At 37.2% G+C, this 13,590-nt stretch overlaps 2 protein-coding genes across 8 annotated transcripts; both read right to left on the reverse strand.

The window, feature by feature from the left end:
- Nucleotides 1–366: 366 nt before the first annotated feature.
- LOC111467720 (uridine-cytidine kinase C-like) lies at nucleotides 367–6,671 on the reverse strand. 4 transcript variants are annotated; one of them, XM_023112735.1, is made up of 13 exons: nucleotides 6,575–6,671; nucleotides 6,379–6,503; nucleotides 5,253–5,621; nucleotides 4,491–4,605; nucleotides 4,079–4,274; nucleotides 3,894–4,007; nucleotides 3,608–3,781; nucleotides 2,635–2,829; nucleotides 2,348–2,470; nucleotides 2,158–2,279; nucleotides 1,303–1,417; nucleotides 909–1,181; nucleotides 367–820 (listed from the first exon to the last, which is right to left on the reverse strand). In XM_023112735.1, the coding sequence occupies exons 3-13, from the start codon at nucleotides 5,587–5,589 to the stop codon at nucleotides 599–601; spliced, it is 1,986 nt and encodes a 661-aa protein (XP_022968503.1). In that variant the 5' UTR covers nucleotides 5,590–5,621; nucleotides 6,379–6,503; nucleotides 6,575–6,671; the 3' UTR covers nucleotides 367–598. The 4 variants fall into 4 exon arrangements, with proteins under 4 accessions (XP_022968503.1, XP_022968504.1, XP_022968505.1 ...); XM_023112736.1 differs by having other exon boundaries at nucleotides 6,379–6,519; nucleotides 6,575–6,658; XM_023112738.1 differs by lacking the exon at nucleotides 367–820 and having other exon boundaries at nucleotides 897–1,181.
- A 1,704-nt stretch (nucleotides 6,672–8,375) lies between these two features.
- On the reverse strand, nucleotides 8,376–13,551 carry LOC111467726 (peroxidase 11-like). 4 transcript variants are annotated; one of them, XM_023112752.1, is made up of 6 exons: nucleotides 12,881–13,551; nucleotides 11,581–11,878; nucleotides 11,358–11,450; nucleotides 10,229–10,420; nucleotides 9,616–9,781; nucleotides 8,376–8,958 (listed from the first exon to the last, which is right to left on the reverse strand). In XM_023112752.1, exons 3-6 carry the CDS (start codon nucleotides 11,433–11,435, stop codon nucleotides 8,525–8,527), a joined length of 870 nt encoding a protein of 289 aa, XP_022968520.1. In that variant the 5' UTR covers nucleotides 11,436–11,450; nucleotides 11,581–11,878; nucleotides 12,881–13,551; the 3' UTR covers nucleotides 8,376–8,524. The 4 variants fall into 4 exon arrangements, with proteins under 4 accessions (XP_022968520.1, XP_022968519.1, XP_022968518.1 ...); XM_023112751.1 differs by having other exon boundaries at nucleotides 11,358–11,719; XM_023112750.1 differs by having other exon boundaries at nucleotides 11,358–11,859.
- Between the last annotated feature and the right edge of the window lie 39 nt (nucleotides 13,552–13,590).

A 13,590-nucleotide genomic window follows, 5' to 3' on the forward strand; every position in this document is an offset into this window, starting at 1 on the left:
TACTAAACAAATGTTTTCACACCTTATAAGGAAGGTTTTGTTGCCTTCTCCAACCAATATAAGATCTCACGATCCACCCCTTGAGGGCCCAACATGGCACACAACCCGATGTCTAGCTTTGATATCATTTGTAACAATCCAAGCCCACCACTAACAGATATTATCCACTTCAGCCCATTACATGTTGTCAAAGTTTTAAAACACGTCTACTAGAGAGAGGTTTCCACACCCTTTATAAGAAATATTTCGTTGCCCTCTCCAACCCACCAATGCGAGATCTCACAAAATATGAGCACATAAGACATATATCGACGCGGTGGAATCACAAAAGAAAAGTTAAAAGGTAGAGCATAAGTTTCAATTCTAAAAGATAAAAATGTAGTTGAGACGTCTACCTATTACTGAAATGAATGTAGTTTATTACACCCTTCTCAGATAGAACTCAAAGAGAACCTTGAAAGCTCAAACTTTTCTCTGCCTCCAGTCTCAATAATCCATCGTCTTTCCCGCGTTGAAGGGTGAACGCTGCAACACAATTTGTGGAAACCCAACCAGAGGATAATCATAAAAACATGAAAAACTTCTAATAATCTCTGAATCAATTACGACTTAAGCTCTTGTACAACAAAATTCCTACACCTCCCACAGCTACAGTCAACAAGAGAGGAAGTCTTAGCGGCTCGGGATCAGGTATTATGGTTTTCTTCTTTGTTCTTACTTGACGGGATCGTTCCCCCGCGCTATCACGTTCCCGAAGAAGATTGCTAAGGCAATCTAATTGGTGCATAACTTGTCGTTGCCCCCTCACGATTCCTGATATCTAATCACAGATGACAAGCCGGGGAAAGTCGTAAACATATATCTAATGGACAGGGATTGAAGAATGACAGCTGAGCTTAGCTATTTACCTCATCCATTAAAGGAGAATCCTTGGCCAACTGGGAGAAGGATGAAGAATTGGGTATAATGCAACCAGTCAAGGAGCCATTACCCAATCCAGAGACGAAACAAGAAGTCGGCACAGAACCGTTGCATGTTTCCGCTTGGAGATTCAGGTTGTGGTGGCTTGGAGAATTCGTCTTGAAGCTCAACTTTGAATTCAACTCCTCGATTCGAGTTGTAAACTCGTCCATTCGATCATTGAGTGATGAAATTTGTTCAGAAAGCTGAGTAATGGCTCCCTGTGCAATGGTTTAAAGAAGTTAAAGTAAGACAGATTTGGAACTTTGGACAGATAATATGGGTATCATGAGTATTCATCAGCAAGCCAAATAACACCGGGTATCGTGAACGTGGATCTACCTGGTTCGCAAGCATTGCCGAAGACTCCGTGTTGCTGTCGACAAATCTTTGGTTGTTGGAAGCATATCCAGTCAGATTTTTCTCCCTTTGGGTTGTATATGACTGAGATATGCCACTGCTCAATAGAAGTTTTGGCGAATTAGACATAGCAGTAAACATTTTTATGGATGGAGATTTGTTCTGATTGTGAACAAGTACTGATAGCTCAAAATGGTTCCTTATGTTTCTACATCAAAATAATCTACGACTCCGAATCACCATCGGTCTTAAGCCTTCAAGAGCATTGAAGCTTAAGATTGTGTAACAGCCCAAGTCTACCGCTAGCAGATGTTGTCTTGTTTGGACTTTCCCTTTCGGGCTTCCCTTCAAGGTTTTTAAAACACATCTGCTAAGGAGAGGTTTCCACACCCTTATAAAAAATGTTTCATTCTCCTCCCACATCGGTTGGAGAAGGGAATGAGTGCCAGCAAGAATGCTAGGCCCCGTGCATTTATTTTCTTAGACTTCGATTAAAATAGGATGTTTTTAATTTAAATGTTTATTTACTTCATTTAGTATTTCGTTGTGTCGTTTTAAAGATGTTTTCGAACACGTAAGTCCATGACAGTATTTTGAAATGAAATTTATGTCTAATGAAGAAGTTTAAACGTTTATTTCCGCATAGAAATGATTACGCTATGATGACGGTAGCGTAGCAACTCTAGGTAAGTAGAAATCTAGGGTCGTTACAGACGGCATGCATAGCCTAGTTTGTTCAAATGTAAGTTAGAAAGTCGTGTCTTGACTAGAGGCTAACCTATGAACCTTATGCCTCAAATGGCTTATAAAACACTTGAACCATAAAAAACGTCTAACCTTTTGAGATTTCTATTTCTCAAGGAAACTCTATCAGCAGAGGCTCTAGAGAGTGCTTCAATGGGGCTTGAAACTAGATCCTCGTCAAGACTGAGTTTAGACTTCAAATCATCTGGCAAGGCCTGTAGAATGATATGTTCATGCCAAAGAATTGAATGCAAATAAATTAGATTGTAAGAAGATTTCATACCATGACTTCATTTACAAGCTTCTCCAGTTGAATCTGTTCAATGTAGGTACGAGGAATGTAGGAACCATCCAAGCCAAGCTGCTCCGCTACATGTTTTACGACTAGCCGATCTTTACCTTGTACCTATTTCACCAAGAAGTGAAAGGTAGGGAAGAATCAGATAATCATCAACAAGCAGAACGCTGGATTATTGAGAAGAACAAGAACAAAAAGGTATAGAGCTATATGGCCAACTGGAATGAATATCAAGTATATATCACAACGAAATAACAATACCGTTCGAGTACCTGAACGTTCTGGCGATTTAATTGTTCCAGCCAATCAATTTTGACACACACTCTGTGATCTGAGAATACATGGCTCTTTCTTTTAAGAATTGTTGCTATTGTGTATCCTAAGGCCATCAGTCCACCAAGAAGGCGCACACTGACCTCGAAAGTTATTCTCGGAGATATGATAAATGGATTGTCGGTAACCCATTCCTGTAACGTTCAATAAATGTTGTGTTCAGTTCTCATCAAAACAGAATACATGAGATTAAAATGACACAAGTTTCTGATTTATGGGTTTTGCACATTTTATGTTAACGACATCTAAACTATCTAGTTCAAACACGACAGGTCTACAGAACATCAATCATCGAACCCGAGCAGCATTAATTCACAGGCTTGGATGACAATCCCCGTAGATTTCATAATCAGCAAATCATAAATGCAATATATGATGTAACAAACTTGAAGAAGAGCAATGCTACATAGTTTCTCCTACAGCACCCTGATACTCAAGGAAAAAATTGCTGATCAATACACACAAATAATTTTTTTCCAATGTTTAGAGCATCCAATCAACTAATGTACCACAGATCGCTTTATGAACAAAAAGTATGCTAAAGAGCTTCATGCATACGTAAAAATTCAGTCCGGACTGTATCAGGTAAACAGATGAAACAAAACGTTCTCTAAACTCATACACTTTGAAAATTAAAGTCGACTCCTGATACGGATATTAGCAAACCAATTTGGAGTGATGATAAGTAACTAGATAAAACCTAGAGTGTAAGCACCAGCTAATTAGATTAGCCATGTTAGAAAATTATGACATGAGCTGAGCACCATATACAACTTATTTTTTACGCATAAAAAGAGCAGAGGACTAGGAAAGTAATCCGAAATGTTTGGCAATGTGGATGATAAAGATGCCACAATAAGTGTAGAACACTAAGATAAAGTCAAGAACACACGAGAGTACTCAGCTGACAACCTCAAACATGAGACTGTATTTTCCTTCTTTGTTGCGCATCCTTAGATACGATTGACAAGACTCGGGATCTTCACCTGGTGGCAACAGATATATGTCGTATGTCTGCTCCAAATTTTCTGTATGATCTTCAGATAATACAGACTTAATTTGATCCACTGTTATCTTTCTTGCTGACTACAAAGACAGTGCAAACAGGTTGTCAATGTAGAAAAAGACCCCAAGCAAAACGACATTTCGGCAATTCTTGTTGCTAGTACCTAAAAAACTTAAGGGCCAAAAGAATAACCTTCAATATGTAAGTGGGACTTTGAAATCCTGTAAAGGGATTGAATTTGTTGATGATTTTTATATGCGCAGTTTCAAGATCTGGTTCAATAAAAGCCTTGTACATTGGATACACCTGCGGGAAAAATAGTTTACTTGAGAACTCTGAAGTTACTATAACAAAATGCTAAGCAGGAGAGAACAAACTGTTTCAGAAATTTGATGAATAATTTCTTCTGGTTCTTGGCCAGCACGTTGGATGTCACGTAACACCCGTTTCACAAGGTCAAAGTGAACTCCACCTCTAACAGAAACTCGAAGGTCCAACAGGGGCCGCAATCTTTCATTTAATGCATAAATTCCCTCGATGATCACAATCCTTGAGCTTGGAGCCTCAACTGTCCTGTAACGAAAGCAAAGGAGAACAAAATATTGTAAACGTGTGCCAGATTTTTTCTTCTTCCGAATTCTATTCTTTCGTGAACGAACACGTTTGATATAACTACAAAGGCAACAATCAAATTCTTCACAACAAGTTTAAATGGGACCTTTTTGCCACTTAACTTATGCTATGTTTAATACTTAATAGTAAGCTAGTCTATTGAAAAGATTAAGCAACCTGTATCCAATTCTGGAACTAGATTTGAAATCATAAATAGGGACTTGAACTTGCTTCCCTGCTTTTAGATCTTGGACATTCTGGAGCAAAGTGTCGTAGTCAGTTAAGCGTGGATCTGTAATAACACGTCAAGGAAACCGGTTAAAGTTTTAACCATACATCCCAAATTAAACTTTCCAGTCCGTTTAGACCGATGTACAAGTAAATTTATACAAATAATGTCAAGCAGCTGTGAATTTCAACTTGGGAGTATTGTCACAAGATAATCACCATTCATATTATCCAAGCATTATGTAATCTTAGACACCACTCCATTACAACTTGCTAGAATAATTCATTTTGGAAAACAAAAAGCCCTTGCTACAATAAACTCTAACATGTATATCTTACACCAAAGAAACGAATAATTCACAAGACAATCATGCAAAGCAATTACCAGTTCTAGTCTCATTCCAAAATCACCAAAACTAATTGTTTCCACTCTACAAGGATTCTATTCTAGGTGCCCTTCTCATATCATAATCATGAAATCACACAAAATAGCTTCCGTTTACGGGAATTATTTCTCCGTATTGCATTTCAAACAGAATTCAATAACCTATGCCCAATTCAATCATTTGGCTAAGAAACTAACATAAATCTCGACAACGTTGACTAAACACTTGATGAACTTGTTAAGCATCAAAAGTTACTTAGAACAGCATTAATGAGGCATCTGCAGGATAGTTCACAAAAAACTGAAGAAACTAAAGGTAATTTTACCATCAAAGTTGCCATCGACAATTCGACTTGCATCATTATAATCATCCATTGATATGATAGCAATACTGGGCATAAAGTTCATTATCTTTTCTGTGAAAACTGTTTTTCCAGCCCCAGAAGGACCAGCTAAACCAACCAATATTATTCCTTCATTCTTCTGTGCTAGCAGCTGGCAGGCACGAATAACTATGAAGAACCCTTTCTCAAATGACAAAGGATCTTGGATTGAAACAATTTCATAGCGATCCGAATCCTTTCTCTTAACCAATCTCACTTGATCTTTCAATAGACCTGCCCGTTTCTGATGAGATTCAGAACCAGAATGATCTTGAGCCATTAAACTGAGCTGCTACTTTCCTCACAAAAATGCTGCAAGATAAACAGATCTGTGAATGAACAAGAAAAAGACAGCAACCATGAAAAATGATAGAATCAAACAGAATTGCAACAACAACCTATGAACTCAATCAATTATTAGTAGAAAATTGCTACATATTGATCTATGCGTATCAGATTTATGCAATAACAATGCAAGTTAAATGAACTAAGAGGGTACAATATGCTCAACTTCAAAATGACATTCCAGGACTCAATTACATTTTGCAACCACAGAAAAATGATTGAGGCGAAATTCAGATAAATCGAACAAACTTCCAAGAAAATAAACGAAGAAGCTAAATACATTCAAAGGAAACAGAGCAATCAAGTAAAAATCCAACCAAACACCTTATAAAATCACAATTAAACAACACTAACAAAAACCCCCCTTCGAAATGACAAAAATACGACGAACAAATCACAATAAGAATCACCCAGAAAGTAAATTAACAAAAAAAAACTACAAAAAATCGAGCGCCCCAGAATAAAAAATTCAGAGAAGAAAGCGAGACCAATCACAGTGGCTCTGCTTTAACTAACAACCACCCATTTGACTACGACAGAATGTACACAAGTAACGGACTGGACAAAAGATGAAAGGAAAAGATAGAAAACGATTGGAAAACGAATCAACATCCATGAATCACGACAATGAAGATATCAATTCCGGAATTTACTAAAAGAAAGAGAGAGAGAAGATGAGATTGAAGCCAAAACCCCTTATGGCATTTGATTCGAAAGCACTCACCGATTGAGAGGGAGTTTTGTGATCACAATGGGTCACAAATGAGCACAGCCGCAGCTTAGATGGCTGCCCATTTCCATCATTGTAAGGTCGGTTATATAGTGATTCCCTTTGCCTCTGGTTTCTTCCTACACAAAGAAGCAGCTAAAATTAATGGAATTTATATATTTATTCATATATATATATATATTCTGCTTACTTTCTCCTTTATTTGAGTTTTGGGAAGTGCGAATTCCAGAGAATCTGCAGACGCTCTTAAATGAAAATCGAGACAAGGACTTCAGAGAAGAGGAAAACTGGGAGAAATGGTATTTCTTTTTTAATTTTTATATATATTAGAATTTAATTTTAAAATTCACAATTTTTTTTTTCATAATTAATGAGTAAAATTCTTATAAAAATATAGAGTATATATAAAAAAAAAAAACTCATAATTTAATTTAAATGTGATTCTATTGGATCTTTCGTTGTTCTGGCTAAAATCTCTCTCCTCAACTAGGTAATTAAAATATTTGTGAAAAATAAAGGTAATATTATGACATAAATTTTTAAATAAATGGCAAAATTCTAACCCCATCAATTATATCTATACGGTAATATTAACGTTGGAAAGAAAAAATATAAAATTTTAAATAAATTGCAAAATTCTCGAGTATTATTATAATACTGTCAAGGGTAATATTACAACTTTCGAAAGAAAAAAATATAAAATTTTAAATAAATTGCAAAATTCTCGAGTATTATTATAATACTGTCAAGGGTAATATTACAATTTTGGAAAGAAAAAATATAAATTTTTAAATAAATTGCAAAATTCTCGAGTATTATTATAATACTATCAATTATATACATAGGGTAATATTACAACTTTGGAAAGAAAAAATATAAATTTTTAAATAAATGGCAGAATTCTCGAGCATCATTATACTCCGTCTATTATATATATAGGATAATATTACAACTTTCGAAAGAAAAAAAATATAAATTTTTAAATAAATTGCAGAATTCCCGAGCATCATTATAACTCATTCAATTATATATAGGGTAATATTACAAACTTTTGAAAAAAAAACATAAATTTTTAAATAAATGGTAGAATTCTCGAGCATCATTATAACCCCGTCAATTATATATATATATATATATGGTAATATTAGAAAAAAAAACATAAATTTTAAAATAAATGACAGAATTCTCGAGCATCATTATAACTCCATCAATTATATATATATATCCAACGTACAAACACAGCTTAGGAAAAAGGTATAATTAGGGTTTCGGGTGTGCAATATGTTCCTTTTATGCATTTTCAAAATTAATTTAGAAATAAAAAAAATTTGTATTTAAATCATATGCTACAAATATGGGATTTTAATCGAATAAATAGAATCAAATTATTATGTATTTTTTAAATTAATTTTTGAATTTTTCAGATATCTCGAGCCTTGTGCTCTTAATGTCAAGCTAGAACGAGAGTTTTAAATCTTTTTTTAGTAAACGCATTTTAAAATTGTGAAGTTAACGACGATATGTAACAGGTCGAAGCAGACAATGTCTACTCGTGGTGAGCTTGGATGGTTACAAATGGTAGCAGAGCTAGTCATCGGACGATGCAATGCACTAATTGGACTAGGGCTAGACCATGGACTTGGACAGTTACAAATGGTATCAGAGTCAGTCATCGAACGATGCGATGTATTGGTTAAAGTAGGGATAGACTCTTTTCATAGTAGACATTTTAAAATCGTGAAGCTGATGAAGATTGGTTGATGTAGGGCTAGACCCTGAACTTGGATGGTTACAAATGGTACAAGTGTCAGTCACCAAACAATGCAACGTACTGATCAAAGTAGGGCTAGACCCTCTCCATAATAGGTGCGGCTAACAAGGATTGGTCAGAGTAGGGCTAGACCTTCTCTATAGTAGACACGTTTTAAAATTGTGAAGCTAATGGAAATACATAATAGGTTAAAGCAAACAATACGAACTTCAAGTTTGCGAAGATTTCATTATTCAAATCCAAGAATACAAAAGATTACAAAGATTTCTAAGCTCCAAGAAACAAACCCAGAATTTCATACAATGTAAAGAACAGATAGCAATGTTAAAGAACAGATAGCAATTTCTTCATAGAAACACAAAAATGATATCAAGTGTTGATAAACCTGCAGTTTGTTCTAACTTCCCCAGTGAAATAGCTATCATAGTTAGTGATATTCCCCAACTTCACCATGGAATCAGAGAATTGCTGAAAGAAAGCAAGTGGTTCAGCAGCATATTTCTTAACCAGTGCTCTTGTTTCCATGCCAAGAAGGCTTGAATACAGTTCCTGGTCTGAATTCATAAGCCCTTCTTCTCTCATCAGCATGTGGAAATAGGAGTTGTCAAACACCTCTGGTGTCACATTGTCCATTGCTGTTATGTTGTTCTCTGCAGCTTTACCAACTGGGGGGCAGATGGATCTCAACTTGTCAAGATACGACTTCGAGATCGGGTTGTTACCGTCGTTGGAAGTTGCTTCAAAATCCCCGTAAATCCTTTCCCTGAAATTCTCGCACCTTGCCATCCCGATCGTGTGCGCTCCTGAACGTATTTAACATGGTATCAGAATATGACGAAAACTTTCTCGTGTTTTTACCACTTACACTTTCAAAATAATGTCCGGTTAGTCTGTATACTTCGAAAAGACTATAATAAGTCACAAACTTTGAGTTCTATGTCTACTTTGTCTCTATTGATAATTCCATAAGTTTAATGTTCGAGTTTACTAAAAAGTGGGGAGAGAGGAACGAGTGCCAGCAAGAACGCTGGGTCTCGGAGAGAGTGGATGGTGAGGTTCCACATCGGTTGGAGAGAGAAACGAGTGACAGCGAGGACGTTGAGCCTTGAAGGGAGTAGATTGTGAGATCCCACATCGGTTGGGAAAGAGAACTGAACATTCTTTATAAGGGTGTGGAAACTTCTGCCTAAAAGACGGGTTTTAAAAACCTTGGGGGAAAACTGAAAGAAAAAATTCAAAGAGGACAATATTTGCTAGTGGTAGGCTTAGCCGTTACACTATTAGACACGAAACTGAATGTTCAAGTATTTATTCGAAAGCTTTTCGAGGTGCAACAAGTACATAAACACAACCTCGAAAGCTTTATAGAGAAGCTAAACACACAAAACCCGAAAAACTTTGAGAACAAAACTTATAATTTAACCTCAGAGTTCCCAAATCAAATTGTAAAACTACAATACCTGATAGAGCTACCATGTCAGTGACAGAGAGACCCTGATAAAGAAACTTGGAGATGATACTCAGAAGTCCCTCATTGGCAGAGGGAAGATTTGCGTCTGCTAGTTCATAACCCGCAGTTGTGGAATCCATTCTTCCAAGAGGAATCTCCCAGTAAGGACCGCCCACCTGAAAAACAAGACATTCCAACATTTTCACACTCATTAATTGTTTCACCTAAGCCCAAGCTCATCGCTAGCCGATATTGTCCTCTTTGGGCTTTCCCTTTCGAGTTTCCCATCAAAGTTTTTAAAAACGCGTCAGCTAAGGAGAGGTTTTCACACCCTTATAAAGAATGTTTTGTTATTCTCTCCAACCGATGTGGGATCTCCCAATCCAACCCCCTTGGAGAAGGGAACGAGTGCCAGTGAGAACGTTAGGCACTGAAGGAGGTGGATTGTGAGATCCCACATCGGTTGGAGAGGAGAACGAATTATTCTTTATAAAAGTGTGGAAACCTCTTACTAACAGACAGGTTTTAAAGGAAAAGCCGAAAGAGTACAATATCAGATAGTAGTGGGCTTGAACCGTTACATGGAAAACCTATGGTGCTAAAGAATTTGAGCTAATAGTTACCAGAATCACTGCATCCCTGGCTGCAATAGTGAGTATGTCTGCACAAGAAACAATCCCTGGACATTCAGATTCAAGGCTATTCTTTATCCTGTCAATGATTCTAAAGCCTTTCAAGGAGTGAATGTTGGTGGAAGCCTTTTTCTCTCCCTGCAACGTTATCGTGTCGTCCAGCAGAACCGACCCGTCACACCCCTATTTCAAATTCTAACGATTAGTTTGATTTGCACAACTATCTTGATTAAAAGCCAAAGTTGGTTACGGTAACCGTCTAAGTCCACTGCAAGTAAATATTGTCTGCTTTGGCCTGTTATATATCGTCGTCAGCCTCACGGTTTTAAAACGTGTCTACTAGGGAGAAGTTTCCACACCCTTATAAGAAATGTTTCATTCCCTTCTCCAACTAATGTGGGATCTCACAATCCACCTCTCTTGGGGGCCCAACGTTCTCATTGGCACACCGCCCGGTGTTTAGCTTTGATACCATTTGTAACAGTCCAAGCCCACCACTAGCAGATATTGTCCTCTTTAGACTTTCCCTTCAAGGTTTTAAAACGGGTTTATTAGGGAGAGGTTTCCACACTCTTATAAGAAATGTTTTGTTTCCCTCTCCAACCGATGTGGGATCTCACAATCCACTTCCTTTGGGGGCTCAACGTCCTTGTTGACACACTATCCGGTATCTATCTCTAAGACCATTTATAACCGCCCGAACCCACCTCTAGCAAATACTGTCTGCTTTGGTCGGTTACATATCGCCGTTAGCCATACGGTTTTAAAACACATCTGCTAGGGAGAGGTTTCCATTTCCACACCCTTATAAGGAATGCTTCATTCCCCTCTCCAACTAATGTGGATCACACCGTTACTTACCTGAGGCAGAGTCCTTCAGTAACGTTTACGTAATCTTTCTTTAGTTATCCTTTACCATCAGTGAGAAACATTTCTAATATCGTACATAAACAACAAAATCAAGTCCCTAATTTCCTTTTTAGTGCTTCAAAAACGAAACAAAAACATTATCAAACACGCCCGGACCGAAGCAGCTAAATTTTATTCAAGAGCTGATCAAAACATGATCAGCATCATAAAGATGAAGCAATACAAAAGTGAATAGAAAGAGGAGAAGAACCTGAACAAAGCAGTCATGGAAGTGCAAGCGGACAACAAAAGCTGCATTGCGTGGGTCAGAAAGCACTGCACACTCCATCTCTTTCCTCACAACCTGCAACACAGTGGGACAAGTTTTGGCATAGTAATCCAACGTCAAGCTGTGGCTCACAGACAAGAAAGCACAAAGCCCCATCAGCCCATAAACGAGGCAAGGGGAGAGATTTGAGATACCCATCTTTTACCACTCATTTCTTCAATGCCCATGCATCAAGCTTTTTAAAGGCAGCAGTTTTAGTTTTAGCTGCTTTCTTGCAGGGCTGCATTATGGACAGTTCTTGAGGTCAAGAGTGGATGCAACTAACATTGGTCTGGTTGTTGGGTCTTCCCAAACGAAACCCAAAAAAGAACAGGGAGAAAGGACAGACAGAGTGTTAAGGTAAGATAGAACAAACCGTCGTTCACCGAACACATAATATATGTCTTAATTAGCTAAACAAGACTCGTTCTTTCTCGGAACGATCCTGTAAAAAAGGCGGCCTGCTGTATCTCAAAGAGGTAGAAAAATTCATCAAAAGTGCAAAAATTTAAATTTCTAGAACAGGTGTAAGCGTGGGGGTTTAGAGTTCATAGCTGAACAAGAAAACATAAAATAAATGGATCAAAAATCAAACAACACCCTGGAATGAATTATAGCATTGAATTCTTCTCCAATGCTTTAGAGTTGTTGAGAAAAATATTACATTTCAAATTTGAAAGGATTTTTAAAATATATTTTGATTTGAACCGCTTTCACTTTGTTTTTTTCTCTAAAGTTTCAAAAACAGAAGTATAAATTTTAGATGATGACTACAAGCCTTTTGTTTTATACTAATTAAAATTACTTTTGTTTTCAATTTTTTTTAAAACTCTACCTTTTGAAATTTAATTTTAAAATGTGACAAAAGCTTTAATAAATATAATATTTCTGGTAAAATACTCAATTTATTTTTATTAAATTAAAATCTGTATAACATTATATTATAAATTATATGATATTACAAAATAATAGTTATATAAAATTTATAACTAAAAAATTATGCTCATAAATAAATTAATTAATTAATTAATAATAGTGCAGATTCAACTTAATTGTATAAATATATTATAGAACACATCAAGCTAGATTTGCCTATCATCAATGCTAAAATTTATTAGATCTACGTGATTTTAAAATCTTGGGAACAAAAAATTGCTTGAAAATAATTTTACTTGCACAATTATACGTTTGATAATGTAAAAGGTAATGTCCACGTAAAGCTCTACGAGAAGGGCGGTGAACAAAAAAATGTACAAGGTAACGTTCACGTACGACTCTAATGAGATGACTCTTTCTTATTAAGATAAACTATTTGATTATGCTCGTATTGTTGTTTTGAACTTGAAAATGCTTGAAATACGAAAATTTGAATATCTAGCAAGATTGGGTATCAATTATTTAGAATTAAAAGTAAAATCAAACGTTAAATTAACTGTCCACAATGACTCACTCACAGGCATGCGTACCATTTTTTGAGATTCGTAGGAGCATTATTTTGCAATCGGCAAAATTCTGGTTTCCACGTCCGATAGAAAAGGCCCACTAATCCGTGGAAAAGCAGGCCCAGTCGCCGCCGCCGCCGCCGCCGCCCGCACTCCGCCATCCAGACGACTGCTCTGGATCTCAACTACGAAGCCTCCGTTGCTTGCCAACATAGGTTCCAAGCCTCTCTCTTAATACAAAACTCTCTCCTAATGCTAGCTACAGCGTCTCCGACTAGGACCTCGAATCCCGAGGCTTCGTCCTTCACCGCACCGTCTCCGTCCTCAACCTCGACCAAACGAACTCGGTCTTCGCTGCCGTTGGATTCCACAAACGCGATCCGGACAAGATCAAGATTGCGTTAGAGCACACGGACGCGTTGCTCTGGATCCACGCAGCGGCCTGTGGCGACGGCGTGTTCGACGCGATTGTATGGGATGTGGTGATGGTCCTTCCTTCCAAGGGCTTGGTTTGGGAAAGGCTGTGATCGAGAGGATTATCGAGGACTTACTGCGTAAAGGCATTTTAAATATCGCATTGAAATCGGAGCCTCGCGTGCTAGGGTTCTACAGACCTCTAGGTTTCGTCGCGGATCAGGATGCGATCCGTGGAATGGCGTATTCGAGAAAGAGAAAGAAAAAGAAAAATCAAATACAGAAATGCTCAAATCCAACAGCGTCCGATTCAACTACAG

This window comes from Cucurbita maxima, unplaced genomic scaffold (genome assembly GCF_002738345.1).
Source record: "Cucurbita maxima cultivar Rimu unplaced genomic scaffold, Cmax_1.0 Cma_Scf00034, whole genome shotgun sequence".
NCBI lineage: Eukaryota > Viridiplantae > Streptophyta > Magnoliopsida > Cucurbitales > Cucurbitaceae > Cucurbita > Cucurbita maxima.

Excerpts from the sequence above, each read along its gene's own strand:
- LOC111467726 (XM_023112751.1), bottom strand. The coding sequence starts at position 11,573 with ATGGGTATCTCAAATCTCTCCCCTTGCCTCGTTTATGGGCTGATGGGG. Across the intron at positions 10,421-11,357 it reads TCCATGACTGCTTTGTTCAG|GGGTGTGACGGGTCGGTTCT; the intron begins GTTCTTCTCCTC and ends AATTTGAAATAG. Across the intron at positions 8,959-9,615 it reads TGACATGGTAGCTCTATCAG|GAGCGCACACGATCGGGATG; the intron begins GTATTGTAGTTT and ends AAATACGTTCAG.
- LOC111467720 (XM_023112735.1), bottom strand. The coding sequence starts at position 5,589 with ATGGCTCAAGATCATTCTGGTTCTGAATCTCATCAGAAACGGGCAGGT. Across the intron at positions 2,280-2,347 it reads AGCTTGTAAATGAAGTCATG|GCCTTGCCAGATGATTTGAA; the intron begins GTATGAAATCTT and ends ATCATTCTACAG. Across the intron at positions 1,418-2,157 it reads AGAAATAGAAATCTCAAAAG|TGGCATATCTCAGTCATATA; the intron begins GTTAGACGTTTT and ends TCTATTGAGCAG.